The 25,180-nt window shown below is 32.6% G+C and overlaps 3 protein-coding genes across 3 annotated transcripts; all 3 read right to left on the bottom strand.

The window, feature by feature from the left end:
• On the bottom strand, window positions 1–8,479 carry LOC116775573 (inositol polyphosphate 5-phosphatase E). The gene is made up of 10 exons (XM_061521266.1): window positions 7,693–8,479; window positions 7,505–7,624; window positions 7,296–7,424; window positions 6,918–7,075; window positions 6,051–6,323; window positions 5,161–5,261; window positions 4,776–4,901; window positions 4,028–4,142; window positions 3,503–3,638; window positions 1–3,291 (listed from the first exon to the last, which is right to left on the bottom strand). Exons 1-10 carry the CDS (start codon window positions 8,343–8,345, stop codon window positions 3,177–3,179), a joined length of 1,926 nt encoding a protein of 641 aa, XP_061377250.1. The 5' UTR covers window positions 8,346–8,479; the 3' UTR covers window positions 1–3,176.
• Window positions 8,480–8,745: 266 nt separating this feature from the next.
• LOC116774354 (uncharacterized) lies at window positions 8,746–10,372 on the bottom strand. The gene is made up of 4 exons (XM_032667064.2): window positions 10,249–10,372; window positions 9,521–9,657; window positions 9,087–9,216; window positions 8,746–9,013 (listed from the first exon to the last, which is right to left on the bottom strand). Exons 1-4 carry the CDS (start codon window positions 10,301–10,303, stop codon window positions 8,856–8,858), a joined length of 480 nt encoding a protein of 159 aa, XP_032522955.2. The 5' UTR covers window positions 10,304–10,372; the 3' UTR covers window positions 8,746–8,855.
• A 5,382-nt stretch (window positions 10,373–15,754) lies between these two features.
• LOC116776668 (ionotropic receptor 75a-like) lies at window positions 15,755–22,864 on the bottom strand. The gene is made up of 19 exons (XM_061521227.1): window positions 22,698–22,864; window positions 22,153–22,394; window positions 21,977–22,079; window positions 21,663–21,850; window positions 21,481–21,588; window positions 21,242–21,408; window positions 20,805–21,028; window positions 20,350–20,368; window positions 20,087–20,241; window positions 19,832–19,989; window positions 19,531–19,696; window positions 19,248–19,440; window positions 18,993–19,165; window positions 18,590–18,828; window positions 18,206–18,296; window positions 17,705–17,892; window positions 17,379–17,486; window positions 17,003–17,169; window positions 15,755–16,338 (listed from the first exon to the last, which is right to left on the bottom strand). Exons 1-19 carry the CDS (start codon window positions 22,735–22,737, stop codon window positions 16,113–16,115), a joined length of 2,955 nt encoding a protein of 984 aa, XP_061377211.1. The 5' UTR covers window positions 22,738–22,864; the 3' UTR covers window positions 15,755–16,112.
• Window positions 22,865–25,180: the final 2,316 nt, after the last annotated feature.

Here is a 25,180-nt window from a genome sequence, read left to right as displayed (position 1 = left end):
TTTTAGCGAGAATCAGTATATTTAGCATCATAAGTAGGTACAATAAATAGTTGTTCTATATCTAGAAACTGACTAGCGAGTTGTGACTTAGTTTCCTTATAAGTACACTACCTGAGACAGTATCACATGCTAGGCTCGGTACACACTAGGTTCCTTTGAATTATATCGTTTTAGACTATTTTATCCATCGATGGCTTCATATAAACTATTGAAGGGCTATCAAGAGTATTATCGGCCGTTACTCATTATATAAATCTCATATCTAGTGTGCGCTCGCCTTAAGTAACGATTCAGAGCCGATTTTAATTTCGGTCAATAAAAAAATTATACAGGTTCGCAAAACGTGACTCGTTAGTCTTTAGAACTTTATAATATATAGGTAGGTTTTCCATTCATATATGAACAAGAAACTATCGTAACACTAATATATATATATATATAGGGTGAATTTATTTAAGTTAACATTTTAATATAACGTTTCGAAAGCTCTAACAATCGTGTTGAAAAAAAAAACATCCTTTAAAAGATCATTGGCGGTATAAATTTGAAATGTTCGCGATCATTATGTATGAAAAACCTTAATACACACTGACCCTCCACGTTCCAACCGTTCATATTGTCTATTGAATACTGTGAGCTCTCGTACATCTACAGCGTGCTCTGTTTTTTGCTGCAAGTCGTTGAATCATTATGAATTTCCATTTCGATAACATTATTAGCAAAAAACATAGCATCGCATTTAATGGAAGACAAGGACATACAGTTATAATGGCAAAGTATTTATAAGAGAAAATTTAATAGCAATTGATTATGGAGCTAATATTAAAGTATTATGAATATGATATTCAAGCGATGTTTACGCACACTGAGACAACTGATTTCTATTAAGATAAATAAAACATAATAATTACAATGGAACAAAAGAGAGGACTGCACGGACTACAACTAAGGTGAGCGATATCCGCATTATAATATAATAAATATTTAAAAGCTGTGAATAAATATTTTATTCAGAATATTACTAAATATTAATTTGCAATGTATCAATTGACTTCCCGAATTATAATATCGTGTATCAATAGTTTTATGATCCGTATATCATTAAACAAATATTTTTTCTATAATTAATTGGAATGATATCAAGACTAGAATACATTATATATTTATGTAATATTTTGAAACTATGTTCAGAATTTATTACCTACAATTCATTTTTGTATGAAATCTATATTGGTGTCTTAGATTTTCGCGTGTAATCATTTAAATGAAAGTAAGTTTTACGGATACTACGCGATCGCAAGACCAGGAAGTTAAGAATTTTCTGGCGGTAGACGACAAATAACAGGACAAACTCACAGAATCTCATCTCGTCTTCCCGTGATCACGGTTGCTGCAAAGTAACCGAAACGTCGGGATAATGTAGTTAAGATAATAAAAAACGCATAGTAAGCGAAAATGTTACTTTCATATAAATGAAATCGAAATATTCACTAAGCATTTTATTTGCAATTCGTATGTTTTATATTTATACCCATTCTCTATGACTGCAACTAACGATATACTCGTCATAACAAATGTTTGATAACCATCGGTATTACGTTGAACGGATTCTCATTTCTCACGTGACACGATCATAAAGACCGTTATTAACGTGCAACACGAAAATCGTTATATTTATACAAATCACAGCGCTATATTCAGAATGTTTAGAACATCTCATAAGACAGTATCTTGTAAGGCAGAATTTAACCTAGGTGGACGACGGGCCGTTAAACTGACCTACTACATTACCGCTCGGTCGAAAATCGGCTGAAAAACGACCGGAACATTATTAAAGCCGTCTAAAAAACACGAACGCATCTATGGCATCTATATTAAGGTTTAAATTTAATAGTTATGAATATAAGTTTGAAAAAGAATACTTTATATATTTAGATATATCATGTAGTGGGCGGGCCCGCTGGTGTGATCACATAAGATGGATTCTTAAAAATTAATTTCATTTTCCAAGTATATTAAAATGATGACCTCCATACAAAAACTGTATGTCGATTTTATATGAAATTACCTCAACAACAAGTTACGCTACAACTAGCAACACTGACTAGACCTAGAAAAATATACATCCTTTGTTTAAGTATTTACGGTTATACAAAAAAAAATGTTAATAAAAAATTGTGCTAGAAAACTTAATTTCTTTCCTATAAATAATACTACAGTATACATAATCGATAATGGAATTTAAACTCTAAGTTACAGCAATAAGTCATACATTACAATACTCATAGCAACAGCAAATCTAATTAATAAGAAGCTACGAACCACAGTAAAACATCCAAAAAATTAAATAAAAAAAGAAATGTTATTAGCAGAAAAATGTCTTTTCATAGGAATATTGGCCCCGGAGGTAAAAATAGGATAATAGAAAATACATCTACATAGTTACACGACGTGACATTGGGGCTAAGACATACTTATGTATTAAGCCGAGTACATATGAAAGGTAACGATTAAAAAACTATTTTATTACTATTGACTAGAGTTAGGACATTCATCACATTCTACGTGATATTCATTCCTAATACAATTAATTTGTATTAAGAATGATAAATTAACAAGAATATCACGCAGGATGTAAAGGAAAAAAAATATTCTATATCACAACAACAAAACCTTACCGTGAAATAAAATTGTATAACATCAAAAATGTATTCAAACATAGACAACAAAATAATATTCTTTGGTATAGTAAATAACAAATTAAAAAAATAATAAAATAAAATATAATTATGTAATTCATTCGAGTAGAAAATTTGTGCACTACTGATTTCATCTTCATTAAAATAACCGAATTTTATTTGATAAATAAACAATAAATACGTGAACCATTAAATTAATGTTCAGTAATAATCAATTAATATATTTAAAATATATAATACTGTCAAATATTGACTATTCTGTCAAAAACAGATAATACTTCTTTGGATACCGCTGTTAAAATACTTAATATCTGTCAGATGAGCAAATCATTATAATCAATATTTTAATGTATCTGTATAGTTTGTGTCATCAAAACAATCCACAGACTAGAATCCGATCCACAGACTTTTATCTGTGATATATTTTTTTTAATTTCATTAAACCCCTGATCGTATTATTTCTGCCATGTATTTAATCTACTGTATATTACATATGGCTGAAGTACCGGGCGCGTGATCCAACAGAGCTCGTCTTCTCTTGATGCCTTCGAGGTATACTTCCCGGTTGAACAGTCCAGCTGCCAGCGGCACACTGGAATATTATATATATAATAATTATAACATATTACTTTCATACATTAATTTGGTCTGTACAAAAATTTTATTCAGTAAAAAACGTACATATATTTGTTTTGTATATCACCCCCTCCTCCCCTCCCTCTAAAGACACCCAAGTCATATGATTGCAGTATATATAACAAAAACAAACATACTCATGTGGGCTATCAACTGTGATAACTTACACATCGGTCCCTGGTCTCAGAGCCGCGGAGTATAAAGCCCACACTGGCTTATGATCGCTTGTTAGAACGCTCTGCACAGAATTGTACGCCACACACTTTAGCCCGGAGCATGGAACGGTGCTTATACGACGGAGACCTGGAAACATATATATGTTGTAATTGAAAGTCACGTGACGTATATATACAAATGTCAGGTGTTAAATAAATTTTTTGTGTCTTAAAGTCGTTACAAACTATATACATAATTCCTATAATTAGTAGTTTAATAAACCAAATGCAACAAGTAACGCCATCTATTGACGATGTCCAGTAACATGTGTTCGCACTCATTTGTATTTTAAAAATTACAATCACAGCTATATAAAAGCGACTTAAGGCAAGATAACATGCAGTTTTTACAAATTAATTCAGTAAGCCAAGATGAGAGCACAGTGTTATGAGAAGTGTTTTTTTACCAAAACCAAATGTTAATATATTTAATCATTTATTACAGAAGCTAATATTATCCTAATATAGTTTGTATACCTGAGAAGGCGGAAGTGTTGGCGCCCATGGACCTTGCCTTGTACAATATCCGGTCGGTGTAGGCCGGGGCGCGTTGCTTACTTGACGTGTCAAATTGTTGGCTGCCAGGGTCATACTGAAATATTATTCGGAATTAATACCAACAAACGTATATTATTTAAAATAACATATTTTATATATAAAATTCTCGTGTCACAATGTTCGTTCCCGCACTCCTCCGAAACGGCTAGACCGAGACTCATGAAATTTTGTGAGCATATTGAGTAGGTCTGAGAATCGGCCAACATCTATTTTCATACCCTTTAGTGATAAGGGTTGTTCACCCTTAAACATTTTTTTTATTTTTGAAAGAAATTTTTTGTTTTTATTTTTTTATAATGTGGCATCAAAAAATACATACAACCCTAAATTTTTGCTTTTTTTATCACCAACTCCTACCTTTTTATGTATATGTAAACACAATACGAGTGTATGTTTGTTTCGGCTAATATCTAAAATGGCTGAACCGCGTTTAACGGGACTTATTGGCAGGGAGCTGATGCAATAAAAAGTAACTGAGGGTACTTTTTTCAAGATCCCGAATGGCCATCCCGAAATTATAACGCGCGAGTGGGAGGCAGGGCGCTTACGGGGCTTTAAAGTTTTGTCATAGTTTCTTATTATTTTTTTTTACGCAGACGGAGTCGCGGGTAACAGCTAGTATATATATATACATGGTGTTTATTCTCCCACTAGACCTAGTAATCACCTTATAAGTCGGTGGAAAGGTAATCGGAGCTTCTCTGAAATCCCTAAAGGCGGCGCCATCTTCGAGCACTGCTGTCAACTGATCCGCATGTAGCAGACCGTGAGGTAGGTGAGGGGGTAGAGGGAACTGCGAATATAGACATTAATGTACATGTAATAAGACTCGAATTTGTACTAGCGTGGTAGTAATACAATTTAGACTTAAATTAATTGTTATTAAGTATATATTGAATTCAATTTCATTAACACCAAGAGGATACATAGCAGCTAATAAAGAATTTATACCAATATGTTATTTATCAGTTTACCAAGAGTAATAATAAAACATGTGATTTAAGGAATTATATAGAACTCTTATAATATATGAATAATTAAAATAATCTTACTTTTGTTTGTTCTATCCATCTCAGAACGGCTGCTCTTGGTTCACCGAGTCTAAAGTTTAGGTCACCACACCAGAAGACATAATCAAAATTATTTGTGACATCTGAAAAGATTATATTACAATACATATATACAATAATACAATCCCACTGATATTCGGAAGATAAAGTAGTGATATGTATTTTATGTTCTTTCACATTAAACATACTGAGCACGTTTTGATGAAACTTTCAAGTTGTGTAGTATAGACATCAGAGTAAGATATAAGATTAGTCCATTCCTTAATTCAGTGCGGTTAAAGGGAACACAGTACAACATTTTAATTTTGTATGAAATTACGCGTGATTGGCGATAGATGTCGCTAGCAGGTGGTCGTCGGGTTATATAATAAAATCCCGCTTAAAAACTCTTGCTCAAACTTTAATGCAAGTAATATCGATCTATTTAGACGTCCATGATTTACATGGTTGTTTTTCATATAAAATTAACCGAGATTTATTTATGATTTAGAAAAAAAAAATAGTTTTAAATTAGGAATGCTGTCTGTTAAAAACGAGAGATATTCGAAATGAGGGATAGAGATATAGCGGGCAATTTTATACAGGAACAATTTAGCTCTTCTGTTGCGGATATTACGTCTATGACTCACGGCGCATTGGCTTTAAATACTCACTCAGGAGGCTTTAGAAATCCTTATCTAACAAGTCGAGTGTTTTACTGTTCATAAGCGTATGTAAAACTATGTGTTTGACTCACAACGTAATGAGCATACTGATTTTACATCACGATCACGTACTGCTATATTAAAGAGACATTATTCATATCTCCCTGAACCAGAGACAATATAGACAAAGTCGCGGACAAAAACTAGTCATTTGGAATGAAAATTCACCTTTACTCCGATGCCTGCAGGGCAAATTCTTTGGTAGGTCAATAGATCTGATGATCCTCTTTATATCCGACAGTCTCTCTTTAACTTTTTCCTGGTGTGCCGTCAAATGTGCTGTCACGAACAGAAACGTCGAGCCGAATAGAGCAAACGATATGGCTACGGCACCCTTAGTCCTGAACGCTGTTCCGGGACGGACTGACAAACTAGCGTCTTCTGGTAACGAACAAAACCAGATGAGATCCCTCCTCACGAATACTGTTAGATGTATTGTTCCTGGAATGAGATGAACACAATGTAATACTAGCTCATGCCTGCGACTCCGTCTGTGTTGTTTTATATTAATAAAGTTTTTTATAACAAAATTTGTATGTGATGGATTCACACTGGGGAAAAAGTGTTTTGATGGAAACAAAACATAAAGTAGATATTTTTTCATTTATTTATTTCTGAACTAGTCTACTAGTAGAAATGACTTCATCCTTAGCAAATGACACTAGATTGATCTTACATTTGAGATCAGTATAGAGAATTTAATAAGGCTAATATGAAAAAACAAAAAAAACTGTCAATGAATAGAAAAATATTTTTATATTAAATAATACCTGTCAGCTGTATAAATAAAATTTGCTTTTATTTATGGTAAAGACTTTTTGTATTAGTTATACTTGTTCAGTATTGGCAAGTTTTAAATGTCCAGTATAATGTAAGTAGATTATTTCATTTTTTTAGATACTGTCATTGAGTCGTGCTACTCAGTACATGATATAGTTTTAATGGATACTATGATGACCTTATTCTAGATTTTAAGTACCTAAATTAATACATATGTGAATTCTTTACATACAATATAATTAGTCGCCAGTTTACCTAAATAGTAAGAATGTAGCAGAAGATGCGAAGGTCCCAGAACTTCTTGTATAGTAATCTCCCATTCTGTCCTTTCGGAGTATGACTCTTGAGTGCCGATGGCGAATATATCAGGAACATGCTTCACTTCGTTTGGAAATATAAAATCTGCTAATTCTCTAAAACAGAATATTTAAATTTTTATTTAGAATACATACAATCACAATAGCTCGGTTCGTAAATCAACTAGATTACTGTTTGTGCTAATAAATGTTTTATTAATCGTCTATCGACTTTTAAGAAGATTAGCTAAATGCTTGGTTATTTGGGAGATGTTCCAAGTATGTTTAAATGTTAGTAATATATATTATTGTTTATTCTGAGCAATATATTTCTTACTTCGGTGGTGCTTGGCCATTCATATTCCATGTACCCACAAATATTTTCACTTCTCTATCTGGAAACACATGTTCTAACTCTGCAGCGCCAAGCAAGGAATGAGATGCTAGTCTCCCATACAAGTAATTTCTGAAGATTTAAAATAAACATATCAGTTCTCTACAAACTACATATACAGAAAGCTCGTCTTCAAGCACAATAAGCTATACCTTTGCCGTGCCTCTTGAGTGGGTATCAGACGAAGCACCTGTGCAGCAAGCAGGGAATTACGAGCCAAGCTGTCCGTGCTTCCAGCTCTTGAAGCTGAATGTGTGATTGTTGACTTACTCCTAATAGCATACACACAGACATTTATCTTTTAATAATGAATAATATTTGGTAATGTGTTTGTTCTTACCTTCTTTTACGATCCAGGGAATTGCTTCTATCACTCTCGGGTGACGATGATTGGTACAGTGGTTTGGATTCATTTGATATTAAATGGTCTGCTGAAAGTCTTTTAACGAATAACTTACTTTTAGGTTTAATTCCTTCAAAAGACCCAGAATGTTCAAAGGGCTTTTTGCTGTCATCAGATTTAGGAAAATTTACTGTTACTTTAGGTATTTCATCACTTTTGGTTTGAGATACGGTTTGATCACTTAAACTATTATTACTAGAATCATTTATAGGGCTTGATGGTCTTGATATAGATTCATTTCTTGCGTGATTTTCTACTAGACTTTTCGGTCGAGACCTCCTGAAGAATGTTTTGCAGCATTTCGAATTGCTTTCGTCGTCATTACTACTTTTATTTGAACATTGATTTACTGTATCATTTATAACATCTGTATTGTTGGATCGATTTTGGGCATGATCAATGCTTGTATTAGAGGCATGTGCACTTTGTGCTATAAAAGGATCTGCAGGAGACATAGGTCGAGAGCTTGACTGACTGAATTCTTCGTTCGAATCCGTATCGACATAGCAGCCAACTTTTGGTGATTTCTTCACGAATAAACGTTTCCGCAGGGACAACTTTTGCTTGGTCCTGGTGGGTGAGGTGGTCATTTTTGGTTTAAAACCACTATAACGACTAATTTAAGTTACTAATTACATTTTTTACTAAATATAGACAACATAACCTACAACAACATTTAATAACATTATGTCATTCTACTAAATGCCATTTGCTAAGATGAAGGATCATGATAACGTCAAAACATGTGAGAAGCGTTCATGAACGTTAATTAAGATTTCATCACAAAGTTCTTAACATGGTTTTAAAATAAGTGTATCCAAAAGAAAAGAGATATACTTACTTCATAATAAGATAAAATGTTTGTATTAAGTATGCTGCCATGGAAACAGTGAAAAGAAAACAAAGAATTTTATCAATTTTCATTTTTTTCTTGCTATACCTTCTATGTAAACTAAAATCGACTAATCGTGACAATAAGTAAAACCAGAGTTGTACTTTCACGTTTATTTATTAAAATATTATAAATAATTTTACAATATGGTTTTCAATATTTTTAGGTCGTGATGTAAAAAAGAATATTTATAAAATAAAATCCGATATTATTTTACCATATAAACTAATATAGTAAGTGGTACAATAATTAAACTAAAATGAAATGTAGAGGCGCTGTTTCTAGTACCCGGAACCAGTAAATTGGTGCCATTAAACGGGGGATTAGGGGATAAATTTCCATCATTAATCGATTGTATTCCGTTACCTATTAAAAAAAATAAATAAAATAATGTATCAGAATATGAGAAACAAATTAAAATATTGATGTTCAAACATACCTATATTACAACGATCGTTTGTACAAGCTCGATAAAATGTCCGGAATGTTGAATCAACTACTTCGTGATTCAAAAAAGTTGGCTGTCTTTCACAGCTTCGTACAAAACTTGCAACAACACCTGGGGGATCCTTAAGGATTGGTAGGAAAATTATTGATTAAATCCTAACCCAACATGTCTCAATAAGTAGTTATTGTTTAGTAATGGTTTAAGTTACGTTATGTTTTAAATCGATAAAGAAAGAAAAGGCACGTCACAACGAATAAACTATAAGTGTATAAATTCTAAGGAAAATAGTGCTTTAAATTGCATTCGTCAAAATATTTTCTTTTTTATTAATTTTATCGGTCTACTATTTATAGTTATAAATTATATTAAATAAAAATATATTTTTTTATTTGATATAAAAATTTATATGTTTATCATTTACTTACCAAAAACTCCTGCCTCATAATTGTACAATATGTGTGGATACATTCTACCATTTGTGTTGTGTTTGTGATAGTGAGACAGGATCTGTCGGTATCAGTAACAGAAAATCCGCAGGCGTAACACCGGAACAGAGCTTGCGCTAAACATTAAATTAATGTAGTTAAGTCGTTAATATTTCATACTAAGATCACCCGTGAAGTTTATAATCGAACTCTTTCTTATTTGTTTACGTTATCTTAATGCCAATTTTACATCTGACTATGATATCAAACTTATAAAAACTACTATTATCATATTTTTGGATTGTCACACTACGTACTGAACGTATTTAGTCATACACGTACTATGAGAGACAAGTTATTCATGAAAACTGTCATCGTATGTAGTGTGATGGTCCAAACTTAGAAAGTAAAATTATTTAAACGTATAGTTTCTGTTTTCGTGACGTCAACTTGAGAACGAAATAACAAAAGAGTTTCAAAGTTATAACATATTTTTCTTTCTTTAACATTGTTTTATACGAGGAGTTATGAGAGAAAAACCTTGATGTCTTCAAACAGAGGGATTACAAGCGCTTTTAAGTTATCATAACACATATACAGACATCTTCTTTGTGTTAATACGTATTAAATAATGTGGTTGCGTTTAATACAACTTAACAATGCGCAAGTTAAGTAAATAAGATAAATTACGACTTGCATGAAATAACAAAATTTCAAAGGGGACTTACCTCCGGATAGTCCATTGGCACAAATAAAAAGAAATATTATCAATTTTGTGTACATTTTTAATGTAATGTTGATTAAATACTAAATAATACATTTGCTACATTATCTTGATATTGAATTTTATCTTATCTATTCCAATTATTTCTACGTACTTAACATTATCACAAATCACTGATCATCAAATAAAATTAAATGGACGGATCATTGATAATTAATTAACATTAAATCTTATCTTTGGAAGTGTCTTGAATATTGTGTTTTTGTCATCCCTAGCTCATTAGGAACTCATCAATTTTACTATTCAATATAGAAAACTCCTACATAATATTAATAGTTTTGGAAATGAAACGAATTTCCTTAACATTAAATTATTTAAAACTGTAGGATAAAGACGGTCGATCTTCGGCTTTTAAGGTTTAAGGTTAAGTATTTTTTAATTATTGTCTAACAAAGTAGTTTCTTCTTTGATGATTTATGCATTTGAGTAAGGAAGAAAATTAATCTTTAAACTATGAAATATTAGGTTATTTTAGCGGAACTCACATAGGAATCAAAGGTGAAACTGCCTTAGAACCAAAAACAAGATAATTCGAATAGTTTACGGCGAAATTTAAATGTTATTATTACTTACTATTTACTAATACAAAAATACAATTATAATTCAATAAAAGTTTAAAGCTGTTCTAAAGCAGTTTAAGATTAAGAAAATATTTTTTTTTTTGGAGTTCTTTTTTTTGTCCATTAGTCTATCTGTCCAGACGGTTTATCTCGTGAGCTTTTTGTTGAATGGATTTGCAATTAATACCATACAGGTCTACAACAAATACAAACTGTGAAGAAATTGAGTCTCTTATTAACCTTCAAAGTTAGAGTTCGACTAACTCAATGGAATCAAAATTAATTAAAATATCTTTCTTTAATCTGTGAATATGAAACTTACCAATCGTATTGTCTTATGCTAAAAATATATGGAATACATAATATTTGTCAATTAATAAAGTTCTCTATTAAAAATACGTCATCTATACATATAATAAAGTTATAACAATATCATGTCCGTACATTATAAATATTAAAGAAAAACTAAGATGGGGATCTTCATACAACCAATGGAAGCCAAAAATATGATTTAAAATTTTTTTGTCTGTCTGTCTATTTGTTGTTCGCTTTTCACGCAAAATCTCCTGGACGGATTTTGATGAAACTGTTTTTGTTATATAGCTATTAGTCCTTGCTAACATTTAGGCTATCTTTTTTTTGGAAATTCTCTCTTTCGGGTGTAAAAAGGGGGGTGATAAGTTTGTATGAAACTCCGTCAGTTTTGAAGCTAATTCTATTAAAATTAATATTTGGCTATATGGTTAGAAATTAAGAATGACGCAATAAAGAATTTTGGAAATTTAGCCTTAAGGGGGGTGAAATAGGGGGAGTAAGTTTCTATGAAACTCCGTCAATTTTGAAGCCAAATCGATGAAAATTAAAGCTGTTTATGTGAATACTAAGCTTTTCTGTCCTTCGTTTTGTGATGGTTACCTGTTTAAAGAACCATAATAATGATAACATAAGCTGGGACTACCTCCACGCGTTGTACGCGGTAACAGTTCAATTCTGGCTAAAACTCCCATTTTATTATAACTCACCGATGCCTTCGGGCTTTTGTTGTTTTGTGGTTTACTATAACAATTTGAAAGTAGCCTACCCGGTAACGCAGTGGAGCAGCCAACAAATTATCATACTTTGCAGTTCTTAGTCCAAGTAATATTGTGACAAGAATCATTATGCCTTGACGAAACAAATCACGTCTTTTTCAATATTCGAGAGATTCTAAACGGAAGAGACGAGTTAGATGTCAAGAAACTGGTGAAGAACATGAGTCACGTTTAGCTGCGAGGCAGAAACATTATGATTTTTGAAATGTTTGTTTACACAGTCATGTAATCGATAGACCATGGAAAAGGCGATAACAAAGTGAAAAACCCAAATTCTGCCGACAGTCATTATTCCCCGCAGACGACGTCGCGGGCAAAAGCTAGTCAAGAATCTAGTCAATAATAAAGTATTGAGAAAGATATGTGTGGTTATAATTGTACGACTGACTAAATTACGCTCACAAAATTATAGAGAACATTATGTTAGCTGTTCATTATAATCAAAATCTATTGATTTTCCAAGTGCTGGTACATTGAAATGACGCTAATAAAATTAATATAGATCCAATATTAAAAATAAATAGATCACCTTAAAACCACCTTAAAACTATCGAGATATTTTATTCAAAACTGGAAGCCAGTTAGACCAGTTGAGGTAAATGGTAAATAGCAGTTGTAAATCCCGAATGTCCTGTACCTCGGCCATTGACCGGCATTTATCTTAATGGCTAGCCATTTCACTGTGAGTAATCGATCTCATGTAATTACCAACCAACTCGCTAACGGGATGCGAACCGATTTCATATGAAATGGGTATATTTAAATATGTTTTTTTATGTTAATACTTATGTTAATACATTTAAAATTAATTTCTATGAACGGACAAAAAAACCGTTAAGAATTATTCAAAATAAAAAAAAATCTGTAAGAAATATTCCATTATAGAAAGTTTTCTAATCTTTAGTTTATTTGACGATGTTCGAACGAATAAAATTTTATTTTATATGACGTCATCATATCCAAAAAAAGGTTTAGTTGTGAAGTATATGTTAAAATAAGAGCCGAAACTTCTCAGCATTCCATGAATTCACCGTGCGGATCCTGGGTCTATCGCGTTTCAGGAAAAGGAGCTTTAACAGTGCCTGGGACTTGCGTCCCAGGTGTAGGTTTAAGGGACGTTAAACGCTCACCTTCACCGTCCAAGCTCCTCCCTCAACCTAACCAAATTTGAAACGAACCTATTAGGGCTGCCTTTGATGTACGTTTTAAGAATGAATTGATGTTAGTACAGGACAGGTCCACGTCTTTTAGCAGGTTGTAGAGAGATTTAGTTGTTATGCCCCTCGCTCACTCTCTACCGCGTACAAATTTACAACGAGTTCTCTGGCTACCGAAAGACTACACGCTTTACATATAATTTTTAAAACTCTATGATGACGACGGAAGTATTGACCGCTATCCAGGAACATCTTGCATCCTAGTAGCAAATGCTTAGCAGGTCCAACTGCCTTCCCACAGATATAGCAATTTTTTTCGGTACCTTTGCCCTGAATTCCTTTGATATAGAGTTATTTGGAACGCATTGAGGTAAAATTTTTGCAGTGCTGGCGACCAATCGTGACATAAGGAGCGCAATTTTAGTACTAGTGGAATGCAAAAATCTCCTATGTTTAACAACTCCTTCTTCATCTGTATACTCATTATACTCATTCTCGTCTTGCCGAAATTAAGACTTTAATATATCCGTACTTTAGGCCTGCCTTCTTGATCCTAACCCTACTCTGTTACTTTCTGCTTCTATCATAAACTGCATATTGAGTTAAAATCTTGACTCTAGCTCTGGAGCCTAGTCTTTAGGGAATTTATCTTTTTGTATCAAATCTACACGTATAACAAAATTGTAATTGATCACTGTCTGTATATACAAAATCTGTAAGTTAAAGATAGGAAAGACATAGAAGACATCTAAAGACGGTACAAAACAGCAATTACTCGATAAATTAAAATTATAAAATATAGAATATTTTTACCGATATCAAAGTGTTAGCTCAAAATTTATTGGTGAAAACATTATAACAATAATAATTACAGTTGTACGTGTTTTGTTGCCTTCAATCTATGGAATGGCTTGACAGATTCTCAGTATTATAAGGTGAATTTCAAACGGTCTGTTTGTAAAAGATTTATAGTATTATAAACATTAGTTGGTACTACTCATCGTACATATTTGCAGCACGATATAAATAAAGTTAATTTTTAATGTCGATTCCATCCAATGTGAGATTTCCATGTTGGAAACAGACTGCGTGTCTGCGGCTGACCACAGCGGTCGCCATTATTTTTTACATAAAATAGTTTATAATTCTTCATATACTATCTATATATTATACATTTATATGAAGAATTAAATAAACTGATATTTGACGTTGGAATATATTTTTGACGTCATTTTATATAAAAAATATTTCATTATCATTATCATTATCATTATATATAATAGGTATATTTGAATTGTAAGTTAAAAGGGTTGTACAATATTATACTTAGAATAAGTTTCAATTGTTTGTAGGTCTGAAATTGTTTTCAAAGATGATATTTGATCTTTATCTTTAATTTTATATTATTTACTCGTTCATATTTACAAGTATTTAATTCATACGGACATTAAAAAGGGATATATTAAACAAATTTATTACGACGTGACATTACGAAGGTTCCCTTTAAGGCGACGATTTATTTTTGGTACTTAGTACATAGTCAACAGATTACCCACTGCAAGCTAAGCTAAGTCACTGTTTAAGCTTTCCTTACATAAAATTGGCACATTCGGTTACTCATGACGTTGTATGAAGATTATAATTCAGCACAAGTATCTGATTTGAAAACTAACGAAGATAATCTATATTAAATGTGGAAAAAGTCGTGGCGGCCTGGAGGTTAAAAAGGCCCGCCTCTCATACGTGAGGGCGCGGGTTCGAAACCTGGCAAGTACCAATGTGATCTTTCTAGATCATATGTACTTTCTAAGAGTATTTGGACACCACTGACGGACGGTGAAGGAAAACACCGTGAGGAAACCTGGTCTTATAATTTCAAATTATAAGATTGAATTCGCCAACCCGTCTTGAGCAAGCGTGGTGATTAATGCTCTAACCTTCTTCATGTGAAAAGAGGCCTTTGCTCAGCAGTGGGCTCCGATAGGCTGTTAATGATGATGAAATGTGGAACTGTAACACCTTGGAAAATCTAGAAGTTGCAGTAGAATTTTAATACAGACATACAACAAAAAATAATAAAGTACCTATAAGCTAAAAATCTTATTGGAAGTCGATTCTTGACGTTAAATTGTTACAACAAAAATAAGTTGGCACATATTGTAAACGAGTAGATTTTCTATTAAATATTATTTTTGCGCATTTCTGACTCAAAGGTCAATCTTAGGAAAGATTCTTTTAAACGGAGATTAATCTATTAAATATTAAGGAAACGTATAGGTACATGTAAAGAGCAATCAAATATTTCCGTACTCCTGAATCCAGCACTCACAGCTATCATATTTTCATTCAAACCCGAGTATTAGAAAGTAGATGTTAGTGCAACTTTCCTAGCCCGATTAGAATTGCTACAATAGTGCTACTACTATTAGAGTATCATTTCAATAAAATATATACGTATAGGTATTTGATAGTCTAAAATTTTTTCAGTTAACCTCAAGCTTATGACTTAGATGTTACGAAACGAATGCACTTTTATCCGCTTTGAAACTACTTGGGTTCTAATGAGACGGGTTTTTAAAAAAGCTAACTAACTCAACAGGTTATTTAAAATAAAAACTAAGTTAGGTAATGAAACCACTAGCTACTGCTATAATTACTTTATTATCTTATACGTGTGGCGTACTAATAAAAAGTTCATGATCTAAAGTAATGACTAACGATAGAAATGGTTCTATGTTGACCCGTAATATATTGGTTTCTTATTTGAAAATTGTTACCATAGGAAAAATTGCATTTACAGTTTAGTAAGTGTAACATATATGAAAATTCTTTAATATTACGAACACTGTTTATATGAAAAGCGGTGGATAATGATTTAATTTATTACCAGTAATTTAATCATTACTTTTCCTATTGTACAGTTGTAAGTATAGATTATATTAAGATGAAAATACTATTAAGCGATTTAATATTAACAAAAGCAGTAATGAATTCAGCAAGTCAGATTCTGTTTCTAAGATGACATAAGCGTTGTGAAGCCAAGCATTCGATAGCCAACAGAAGAAGAGAAGCTATCATTCCATATACCAGCATCAGGAGGGCTGGGTAGAAGTCGGTCATATTCACGGAACCAAAGGTACCTCCGTGAACCGAACAAACAGGCTTGCGAGAGTATATTAAACGGTTGACGCGATCATTCAGACCGTGCTCCTGATTCCTCAATAAACTGTTGATAGATTAAAAAATATAAATGAAAAGAGGTTTTCAACTACGTCAAACTGCATGGTGACAGTTTTTTTTTATCATATGGTGTCTAGGCCAAAGTATGGTTTTACCTAAATCGATAAGAGTGGAATTGAAATTATGAGCCTATGTAGTTATAATGGAGACAATTACTATGTATCGATTCAGAATAACAAACAGCTTTATAGATAACTTCACTCTCAATAGAGCAGCTATGATACTGAATGTGAAATTATCAATCCGTTTCTGATGATGCTTAAAAGAATTAGGAAGTGAAGCTATTTTAGAGGAATGTCTTATAGAAGTACTGAAGCTGATACTGATTGTCATTTCTGAATCCTTCATTAGACCGTAACAAACCGTATGGGATCAATTTCACAAAATATTCTCGTACAAACTTACGGCTTAGTTGTTATTAAAGTAACGTATTAAAATGAGTATCATATATTGTGGTTCGTGAATTTTTATATTGAAAAAGGAGATTAAATATATTATCAATTATACACAGTGGAAAACAAATAAATCTATATCAATATATGATACATTTCTTACGCATCGCCCGTAACCATACATCAAACAGGTAACGGAAGTAATGCTGATTATTGAGACCTTTACTTCATTTAGCTGAAAAATGTTGAATTATTTACCCTATTTTAAATATCTCCTTGTACGGCGAGTTCTTACGGCACGTGACCCAGGGTATAGTCTCGTGGTTAAACTGAATCTCTTGCAGTCCGCACTTCTCGTGCTCCAGGAAATATTTCTCTACGAGACGGTATCCACCGCCGAGGTACATGTGAAAAGCGAACGGTTTCTGGAAAAAAAAACTACACTGCGTAGAAAAAAATCGACCAGCCTTTATCGCATATTCAAACTAAATACGTAGATTTTCCATTTAAGCACCCACTTTATGACTTCATATGCGAACATAAAAATATAATTCCAAATATCTGTTATTCGTGACACGAGGTCGATAACCCTTGGAAACATTTTGACATATAGTCTTCCAAAGAGACTACCTACCGTCTGAATTCTCTTCACTCCTTCTTCCAAAGTCATAAAATTTGGCTTAGATCCAGCTGGAGCTATTTTCTTTTCGTAAATAGCCTTCCTTATTGGTTCGGAAGCGGTCTATAATAAAATACAGTTGAATGTATTAACATTTAAACGTTTTTCTTTGTTTGCTAAGATGAATAATGCTAATTATGTTTGCATAGCATTCTTTTGTTATTACTAAATAAGCAGATAGATTTGTTATGCAAATTAATGGAAATTTTTTCCCCATTTCATTGATTTCTAATGATTTTGGGTATAACGTAAAAATATAAACCAATGTACAATTAACTCACGGATAAATGCTGTCTATTATAAGGCGTGTCCTCAGCACCGAGTTCTAATTTAGAGTTTAACAGATCAGCCAATGTCTTTATGTCATTGGAGCTGGATTGAAGTAAAGCAACTATGTTGGCTGAATATGACGTATGCAAGAAAAGGAATACGAAGAACATCAGGAACATCACTACTCTACCCAGAGTTCCTACGGATAACATGTTATTTAAAATATATAAATACTTGAATATTTTTATCGATTCATTGTCGTTAAAATGTCATTGAACTCAGTTCAATATTATTCTTTTTGTAATCTGTTTCTTACAAAAGTAAGACATCGTTAAAATAGGTACGGGGATTTTTTTTACTAACAAACTAAAGTACATACGATCATAGGCGAAGATTTGTGAATTAAAGCGAAGGTTTAATAATTACTTTGATGATGTAGACTTATAGTGAGGTTACTGAGTTCGAAGTAAATGGCACTGAAATCCTTTGAGATTAGATTGGATGACAGTTACCTTTGAATTCCGTAAAGCTTCCTTGTTGAGTGATAGCTCCTATGACCATCATAGTAATTTCGCTGATATCAAGATGTGGAGAGCGAGGAGTCTATGAAATTAATATGATTCTAAAACCGTCGTATAAAATAGAAGATTCAAATTTTAGACCTCTAGACCTCTAGACTTGGTGAATTAAGCATTCTATATATTGGAACGTCATAGCAGGAAGGTTGTTAAAAACATATATGTATTAAAGAATTGGTTTCAAATTTGTATATAATACAAAGGATATTTACGTCTATCCTATATAAACCAGTCGCATTCAAATAGAAATATCTAATGATTTATTACGTATAATATAAACACAGAGCGTCTGTCTTATTGTCATAAACATTTACTCACCTTATCAATATCGTGGCATTTAAAATTTTCCCACCGTCCGTTAATAAATACAATGACGAGCAAAAGTATAATGAGGCATAAAATACACAGCCAAACAGTTGGTTTGAAAGGCAGTACGAATATATTGTTTTGATAAGACAACGACGGCTGGCGGAAAACGAATCTCACGGACGATGGTAGTGGAAATGATAAAAAATCAAGAACTTTAGTTCGGGGTTTTGTAAAGAACATCACCGTCCCTGTAAAGTAAATATAAATTCTCGCTTCAGCACCCCTACCACGTATTTCCATTTTGTGACTCAACAAATAGTGTCAGTTTTCATTCATATGCTTATCATGGGTGAGATATTGATAAATAATAGGTTTAGTTTGAAGAGGCGTGCTCGTGGTGTTATTAATCTACCTGTCAGTTCCGCCGTACCCCGGGTCACCTCACCGATCATACCATCATAGGAACCGTTCCTCAAATACCCCCAAGTGTCCGTGAACACGGTTATCAGGGTGGCATTCATGAAATAGTATAACGGCAAGATTTGTCTGTAACCGGCCTTCGTCAGATGATCCGTATTCAAATTTCTGTTCGGAAATAATTAATTCACATCAAATTAATAAGTTGTTTTATGGAAACGGTTTTTTCAAGTTCTCCTCGAATACGAACCTCATGCTTAAAATATCCATTCGTGTATCATTATCGTTGACCACCATGGAGGTTCCAATTTTCGTCCCTTCTAAATTTCTACGTCTCTGGGAACTCGGAATATTCATAGTTATCAATTTCTTTAAACCCATTTCATAAGTCCAAGTACCAAATGTCTCTACCTTCCAGTTGCCTTCAGGCATGTATTTATAAACTGTCAAAATTATAACATCGTTCTATCACCCAGGTCTCTATAGCTACATCACATACAAAGTAAGTTTTAAACGAATTGGTTTTCACTTACTCGAATATAACCAATACGTATTATAATTTTTATTCGCGATAAGGACACTTGAATCAACCAGAATGCTTAAATCGTTTAGTTCGGACGGAATATTCTTATCAACATTATCCGAGTTGTAGATAATTAGCCAGTGATAAACGCTTCGAAACTTTTGTGTGACGTTAGCCTAAAATCAGGTAAATCCGACACATTTATAACTTATTGAATAAACATATATATATATATATATATATATATATATATACATAAATGATTAATGTTTTTAAGGAAAAAAGTAAGCAGTAATATGTAATAGGTTTACTTTTTTCAAAAACTCTGAAGTCTTCGGACATTTCATATCCATAACAATAATAGTATTCGTCAGCGAGTCGGATACAATGTTATCATTTATTTCAATAAATTGAACAGCCTTAGGCGGATATATTTTATAAATTTCCTTCACCATATTTTTCTTTTTAGCTACAAAATATAAAACATATATATTTATTTTAAAAAAATCTTATTTAAATAAAAATAATATATATATATATATATATATATATATATATATATCAACCTGTATTCCAACAAACTTTCAGCGAAATACTAGTCGGTTGCTGATAAGATTTAACTACGTCGGCAATCATTTTGATCTCATCTGAGCAAACGTTTCGGCTGAACGCTAAAAGAAACAGATACGCGTACTTCATTTTCGAGTACTGAAGTGTGTTGCTTGCGTAACATATTTTATATGTAAGTTGTAATTAAGTGTCGTAGAAACAAATCAACTACAACATCTAATTACTTGTTCTCTAAACACTAGTTATGAGACCCGCTAACGATACAGGCGGTTCTGTTGCTGTAATTACAGATAAAGCTTCTTATTACTTATTACCTCTTGTTTAATTTCTAGAATTTATATTTACGTTTCCAATGTAAAGTTGTAATTCATACGAAATTAAATTCTCTTTTAATTGAATATATATTTATTTTTTAAGAAATATATATTAGATATGTTAGATTATACAGGCGTATTTAGGTTACTAACTAGGATTAAGTTTTTTATTTATATATTTTTTTTTTAAATAGAAGCCAGTTTTTATACTGAGGTTAACAGCGTAAAGTACCTACATCTTAAAAAGTAATCTTGGCGAAGCGTTTACACTCGAAGCGTCGCTTAAAATAGACAGCTAATGAGAAAAACACGAATCAATTTATTTTCAATTATTTAGTGAATTGCTACAGCATCTGCTTTTAATTGCATGAAACGAATTGATTTCCTTAAGATGAGCAACATTGCATTCTGTGTAATAAACGGCGACGGTTATAATAAAGGTTTTCCGCAAACAATACAGATATTGAGATTAGAGTTCCATACGATAGTATCAACAGAGCCGGGTAGCAGTCGACCATACTGACGGATATGAAGTTAGCTTGACGACCTGTACATTTTGGCTTCTTCTCATACAATAATCGATTTTCGCGCTGCTGCAGACCGTGTTCTTGGAGACGTTTTGTACTTTAAGGGGAAAAAAAATCAATATAATCGCTTCGTTCGGTCGAAGGTTATGAGGTTACAAACATAATAAAAAATATAAAAGAATTGAGATCTTCCTTTTTTGAAGTTAGTTAAAAATGTGATTCAATGAAACGAAGCACAATTTATTATGGGTTTTCTGTGACTATAATAGACAGTCGTATTTGTTAATTGACTTTGTAACTTTATACTGACCCAATTTTGAACATTTCTTTGAACGGAGTCTCCTTTCTGACGGCCAGCCACGGGTCTATAACGCGCAAGTACTGGATCTCTTTTAGGCCACATTTCTCACCTTCTTCGAAATATCTTCCAACGAACTTATATCCAACACCAGTTTCCATATGAAACGCAAACAGGCCCTTTAATTTAATAGACCCAACTCATTATTAATTTTGCGACATAGAATGTGATCGTCGTGATAATAAAAGAACCTTTCTGATTTCCTGGACTCCTTCCTCCATCGTCATAAAGCGTGGTGCACTTCCTGGTGGCGCTACTTTCTTTTCGTATATCGCTCGTCTAACAGGCTCAGTTTCTGTCTATAAAAAAACAATTCTCTAACCAGCTGTACGTACTGTGATGGTATGAGTTATTTGCATTCTAAAATATTAACCGAAAAATAATATCTATTGAACACGGTGTCATGGACGCCGAAACTGATCCTTGAATGCAGCAAGTCCTCCAGGGTTCTTATTTGAGACGAGCTCGACTGCAGCAGAGCGACGATGTTAGCAGAATACGACGTGTACAGGAATGTCAACATGATGAAAAGTAAAAATAATACCATGCGACCTAATGACCCTTAAAATACATCGAAAAACTATTAAAGATAATTATCCTTACAACCAAAGTAAAAAGCCTACTGCCATAATAGTATATTACTCAATTTAGATACATTTTGGCCTATGTTTTTTTTTACATCCTTACCTTTCAATTCAACTGTACTTCCTTGCTGACACGTCGCACCAAATATTAATAAAGCAACATCAACTACATTCGGTCTCAAGATTCCTGCGTTTCTTGTTCTTATCTGAACAAAATTAAAATTCTGAATACATAAGACTACAAATTCCTTAATACCCAATTGCTTAGTTGTTTATTACCGTTCTCTTGTGTATAGATGTCCTTTTCCATTCCCATACTGTGACAAGAAACAGAAACAAAAATAACATACTTATTAGAACTACGGAACCGAGCCATAAGGAACGCTTGAACGAAAGGAGAAACAAATTATTCTCATATGATAGCTTCGGTTGCTGAAAGACGAATTTCGATCGAGTCGGAGTAGGACTCGAGATGTACTCAACTACGGAAAGTCGCTCGCCAGTTAGAAACATCGGTGATCCTTGAAGTAAATGGTAAAACTTGTATAAGATCCAAATATTATTTAAACATCTGTAATCGCTACTATATTTTATGTATTATATGTATTTAAATAACTGATAGGGTAGTCTTTTATAGCCCTGATGCTGCTGTAGACGGTAAATTCCCTATCCCAGTTAAAAAAATTTGTCCTGAAGCTATCCAAAGCCTAAATGGAAGGAAACATTGACCAAGCCAATTTTCAATTCTTTTCTGTGCGCTTGCGTTTTGCTGGCTTCTTTTATTTGTTTTAAGTAATCGCTTGATTAAAACATTGTCAATCTACCTCCAATATCAACTTCCTCTCTGTCCAAGAATCCTGTCATCCCACTCCACGTGTCGTTATGCTTATAGCCCCATGTATTAGTGAAGAAGTAACGCCTACTCGCATTCAAGAAATCCAACAGCTGGTTTGTGGTTGGGAAGTTTACTTTCGTGATGGTATCTATGTGGTCGTTACTGTTTAAAAAAAATATGCTACACAAATAGAAACGAGCTCTTATCTGATAAATGGTAAATGGTAAAAATAGACCAAAAACAAGGATTGCGAAGTCTAAAAAGTCAAGCTGTAAACCTGATGAGTTACTTACACTTCATCAGCTAAGTGATTAATACTATCGTTATCAGTGAGCACGTAACATATTCTTATTTCGTAGTTATTTAAATTCATTCTCCTTAATGCGGTTACTTCTAGCATAGATTCAGTTTTGAACAGACCACTTTCATTCCATTGGCCGTATAGCTCATTAAGCCAAGTTGTGTTTGGACCGATTTTAAAGACTAGAACAAAATTATAACTTGCAATTAAAATTGAATTCAAACCGATTTCACTAGTTGTAAACGAGACCCAAATAACATTTGCTGATAAGTCTCGAATTATCTTGATAAATTTTGTAATTGTTTATTATTAAATTTATATATCGGTAGAATTGATGACGACGTATAAAACAAAATTTAAACAAATGTATTTTTTAAATAATGTTGATGAACTTTTATGCGATATCGGAAAAACTAATACCGTTTTGAGGAAAAAATGTCTATATTTTATAAATCTTGCTACACTTGAAGGGATTCGTTTAAGTAATTAGAAGCCACTTTCGTACATTAATGTATAAGGTTAATGGAATTAGAGTCAAAATACTGTTTACTTTGGGAGGCGACAAACTGCTTTAATCAATTCCAATAATACCGTTAATTTGGAAATTTGCAAGGACCAATGAGAGATGGTTATTTTGAATAGTGCCTGGATGTTAGGCATTTTCACAAAAATATTTTTTTTTTAGTAAAGATTGCAATTACTTTTATTATTATTATGACAACTACATGAAGCCATACTCCATAGAATATAAAAATAAAAAAAAACGACTTTACGTCATTTTTACTCATTAATCAAAACTGCAGATGGACGATTTTTTTAAATACCTTTTTGCATATTATACGTGTGATTCTGACCCGGAGGTAGAAAATAAAATGTACATTATAATTTCTTACACAGATTATGATTATTATGTAACAATTATATTCGTTAAATTTAAGACATAATTCAATTAATCCATTAAGTAAGCATTTTAATCATTTAGTGGAGAAACTGCATCAGTTCAAAACGACTTTCACTCGAGTACCTACTCACCGTAGTAAATCTGAAAACTTGCATCATTAATCCGACGAATCACAACTACTTCCGAATCGATTAAAACATCGATGTCTCTGATGACATCTGGTACAGTACCGTTTTCACCAGAATCTTTATCGATGATTACCCATCGATATGGGAATCGAAATAGAGCGGGGTTTGTCTGTAATTATGATAATTGAATAACAAATATTTAATATCATTAAAATAGCAACACATAGATATTCGATTAAAGTATTGAATTTACCCAGTTCACATTAACACGATCCTGAGGGCAATTTAGATCGGCCAAAAACACAGTGTGATGCTTTATTTCTTTATTATTTAAAATTTTGTCTGATTCGACAAATTTTATTATTATATCGTTTTCGACATTTCTTCCAGCTAATGCTGAATACGCCATGAACTTTTGTTCTAAATACAAAATATTCTTTATTCTTATGACATGAAATATTTTAATTTAACGTCACTTTAGTTAGAATAAAATTTACCTTGTGTCCAACATGAGAAAGCTACAACGAAACAAGGCTTCTGTAATGAACGAAACACATCTCCAAGCATTTTTATATTCAAAGTGTTTCCCGAAATTATATTCTGCAGTAATACGAAAAAAAATACTATCTTCGCATTCATCATGATAATCAGTTTGAGGTATGGGATGATTTGATACGCTTTTATACGACGAAGTACTTTTACAAAATTGACCAATCTTTACAAAACTGCAACATGAGTTCCGTCTTATAAATAAAACATGGAATGCATAATAAAATTTTGGGTTCATTCGTATAAAATGCGAGCAGACCTTTTATTAGAAAACAATCGTAATGATTATTGTTTAAATCTTTATCAATGTTTACAAAAGCTTTTGAAAATTTTACATATTATGGAAAAAGAAAACGTTACTTTGCTATTTTTTAAATTAGGAATCAAAAATTAAAGAGCCGGGTGACTCTCTGTACCGGTTTTTTATTCAAAATATTATATTTCGGAGATTCGAATACAGAATTCCAGTTGATAGTTGACCTTGGAAGTCAAAAACGCCGTTTTTTCCACATTCAACAAGATAACTTTTTGGTCGAGTCATTAAAATACTAATGACATGCCGTCAAATACAAGGTATTTTTCCGTTAGTACTG

This window comes from Danaus plexippus, chromosome 8, assembly GCF_018135715.1.
Source record: "Danaus plexippus chromosome 8, MEX_DaPlex, whole genome shotgun sequence".
In the NCBI taxonomy this organism is placed as follows: Eukaryota; Metazoa; Arthropoda; class Insecta; order Lepidoptera; family Nymphalidae; genus Danaus; species Danaus plexippus.
The sequence above is the reverse complement of the archived record's forward strand: the minus strand, read 5'-3'. Positions and strand labels throughout refer to the sequence as shown.

Coding starts and splice junctions, on each gene's coding strand:
- LOC116775573 (XM_061521266.1), bottom strand. CDS start 8,345: ATGACCACCTCACCCACCAGGACCAAGCAAAAGTTGTCCCTGCGGAAA. Junction 4,143..4,775: donor CCTTTCCACCGACTTATAAG/GTGATTACTAGG, acceptor ATAATATTTCAG/TATGACCCTGGCAGCCAACA. Junction 3,292..3,502: donor CTGAGACCAGGGACCGATGT/GTAAGTTATCAC, acceptor ATAATATTCCAG/TGTGCCGCTGGCAGCTGGAC.
- LOC116774354 (XM_032667064.2), bottom strand. CDS start 10,303: ATGTACACAAAATTGATAATATTTCTTTTTATTTGTGCCAATGGACTA. Junction 9,658..10,248: donor TGCCAATGGACTATCCGGAG/GTAAGTCCCCTT, acceptor TTTAATGTTTAG/CGCAAGCTCTGTTCCGGTGT. Junction 9,217..9,520: donor TTATGAGGCAGGAGTTTTTG/GTAAGTAAATGA, acceptor CCAATCCTTAAG/GATCCCCCAGGTGTTGTTGC.
- LOC116776668 (XM_061521227.1), bottom strand. CDS start 22,737: ATGACAGGATTCTTGGACAGAGAGGAAGTTGATATTGGAG. Junction 21,409..21,480: donor GAGTCCAGGAAATCAGAAAG/GTTCTTTTATTA, acceptor ATTAAATTAAAG/GGCCTGTTTGCGTTTCATAT. Junction 19,441..19,530: donor TACGTATTGGTTATATTCGA/GTAAGTGAAAAC, acceptor TAATTTTGACAG/TTTATAAATACATGCCTGAA.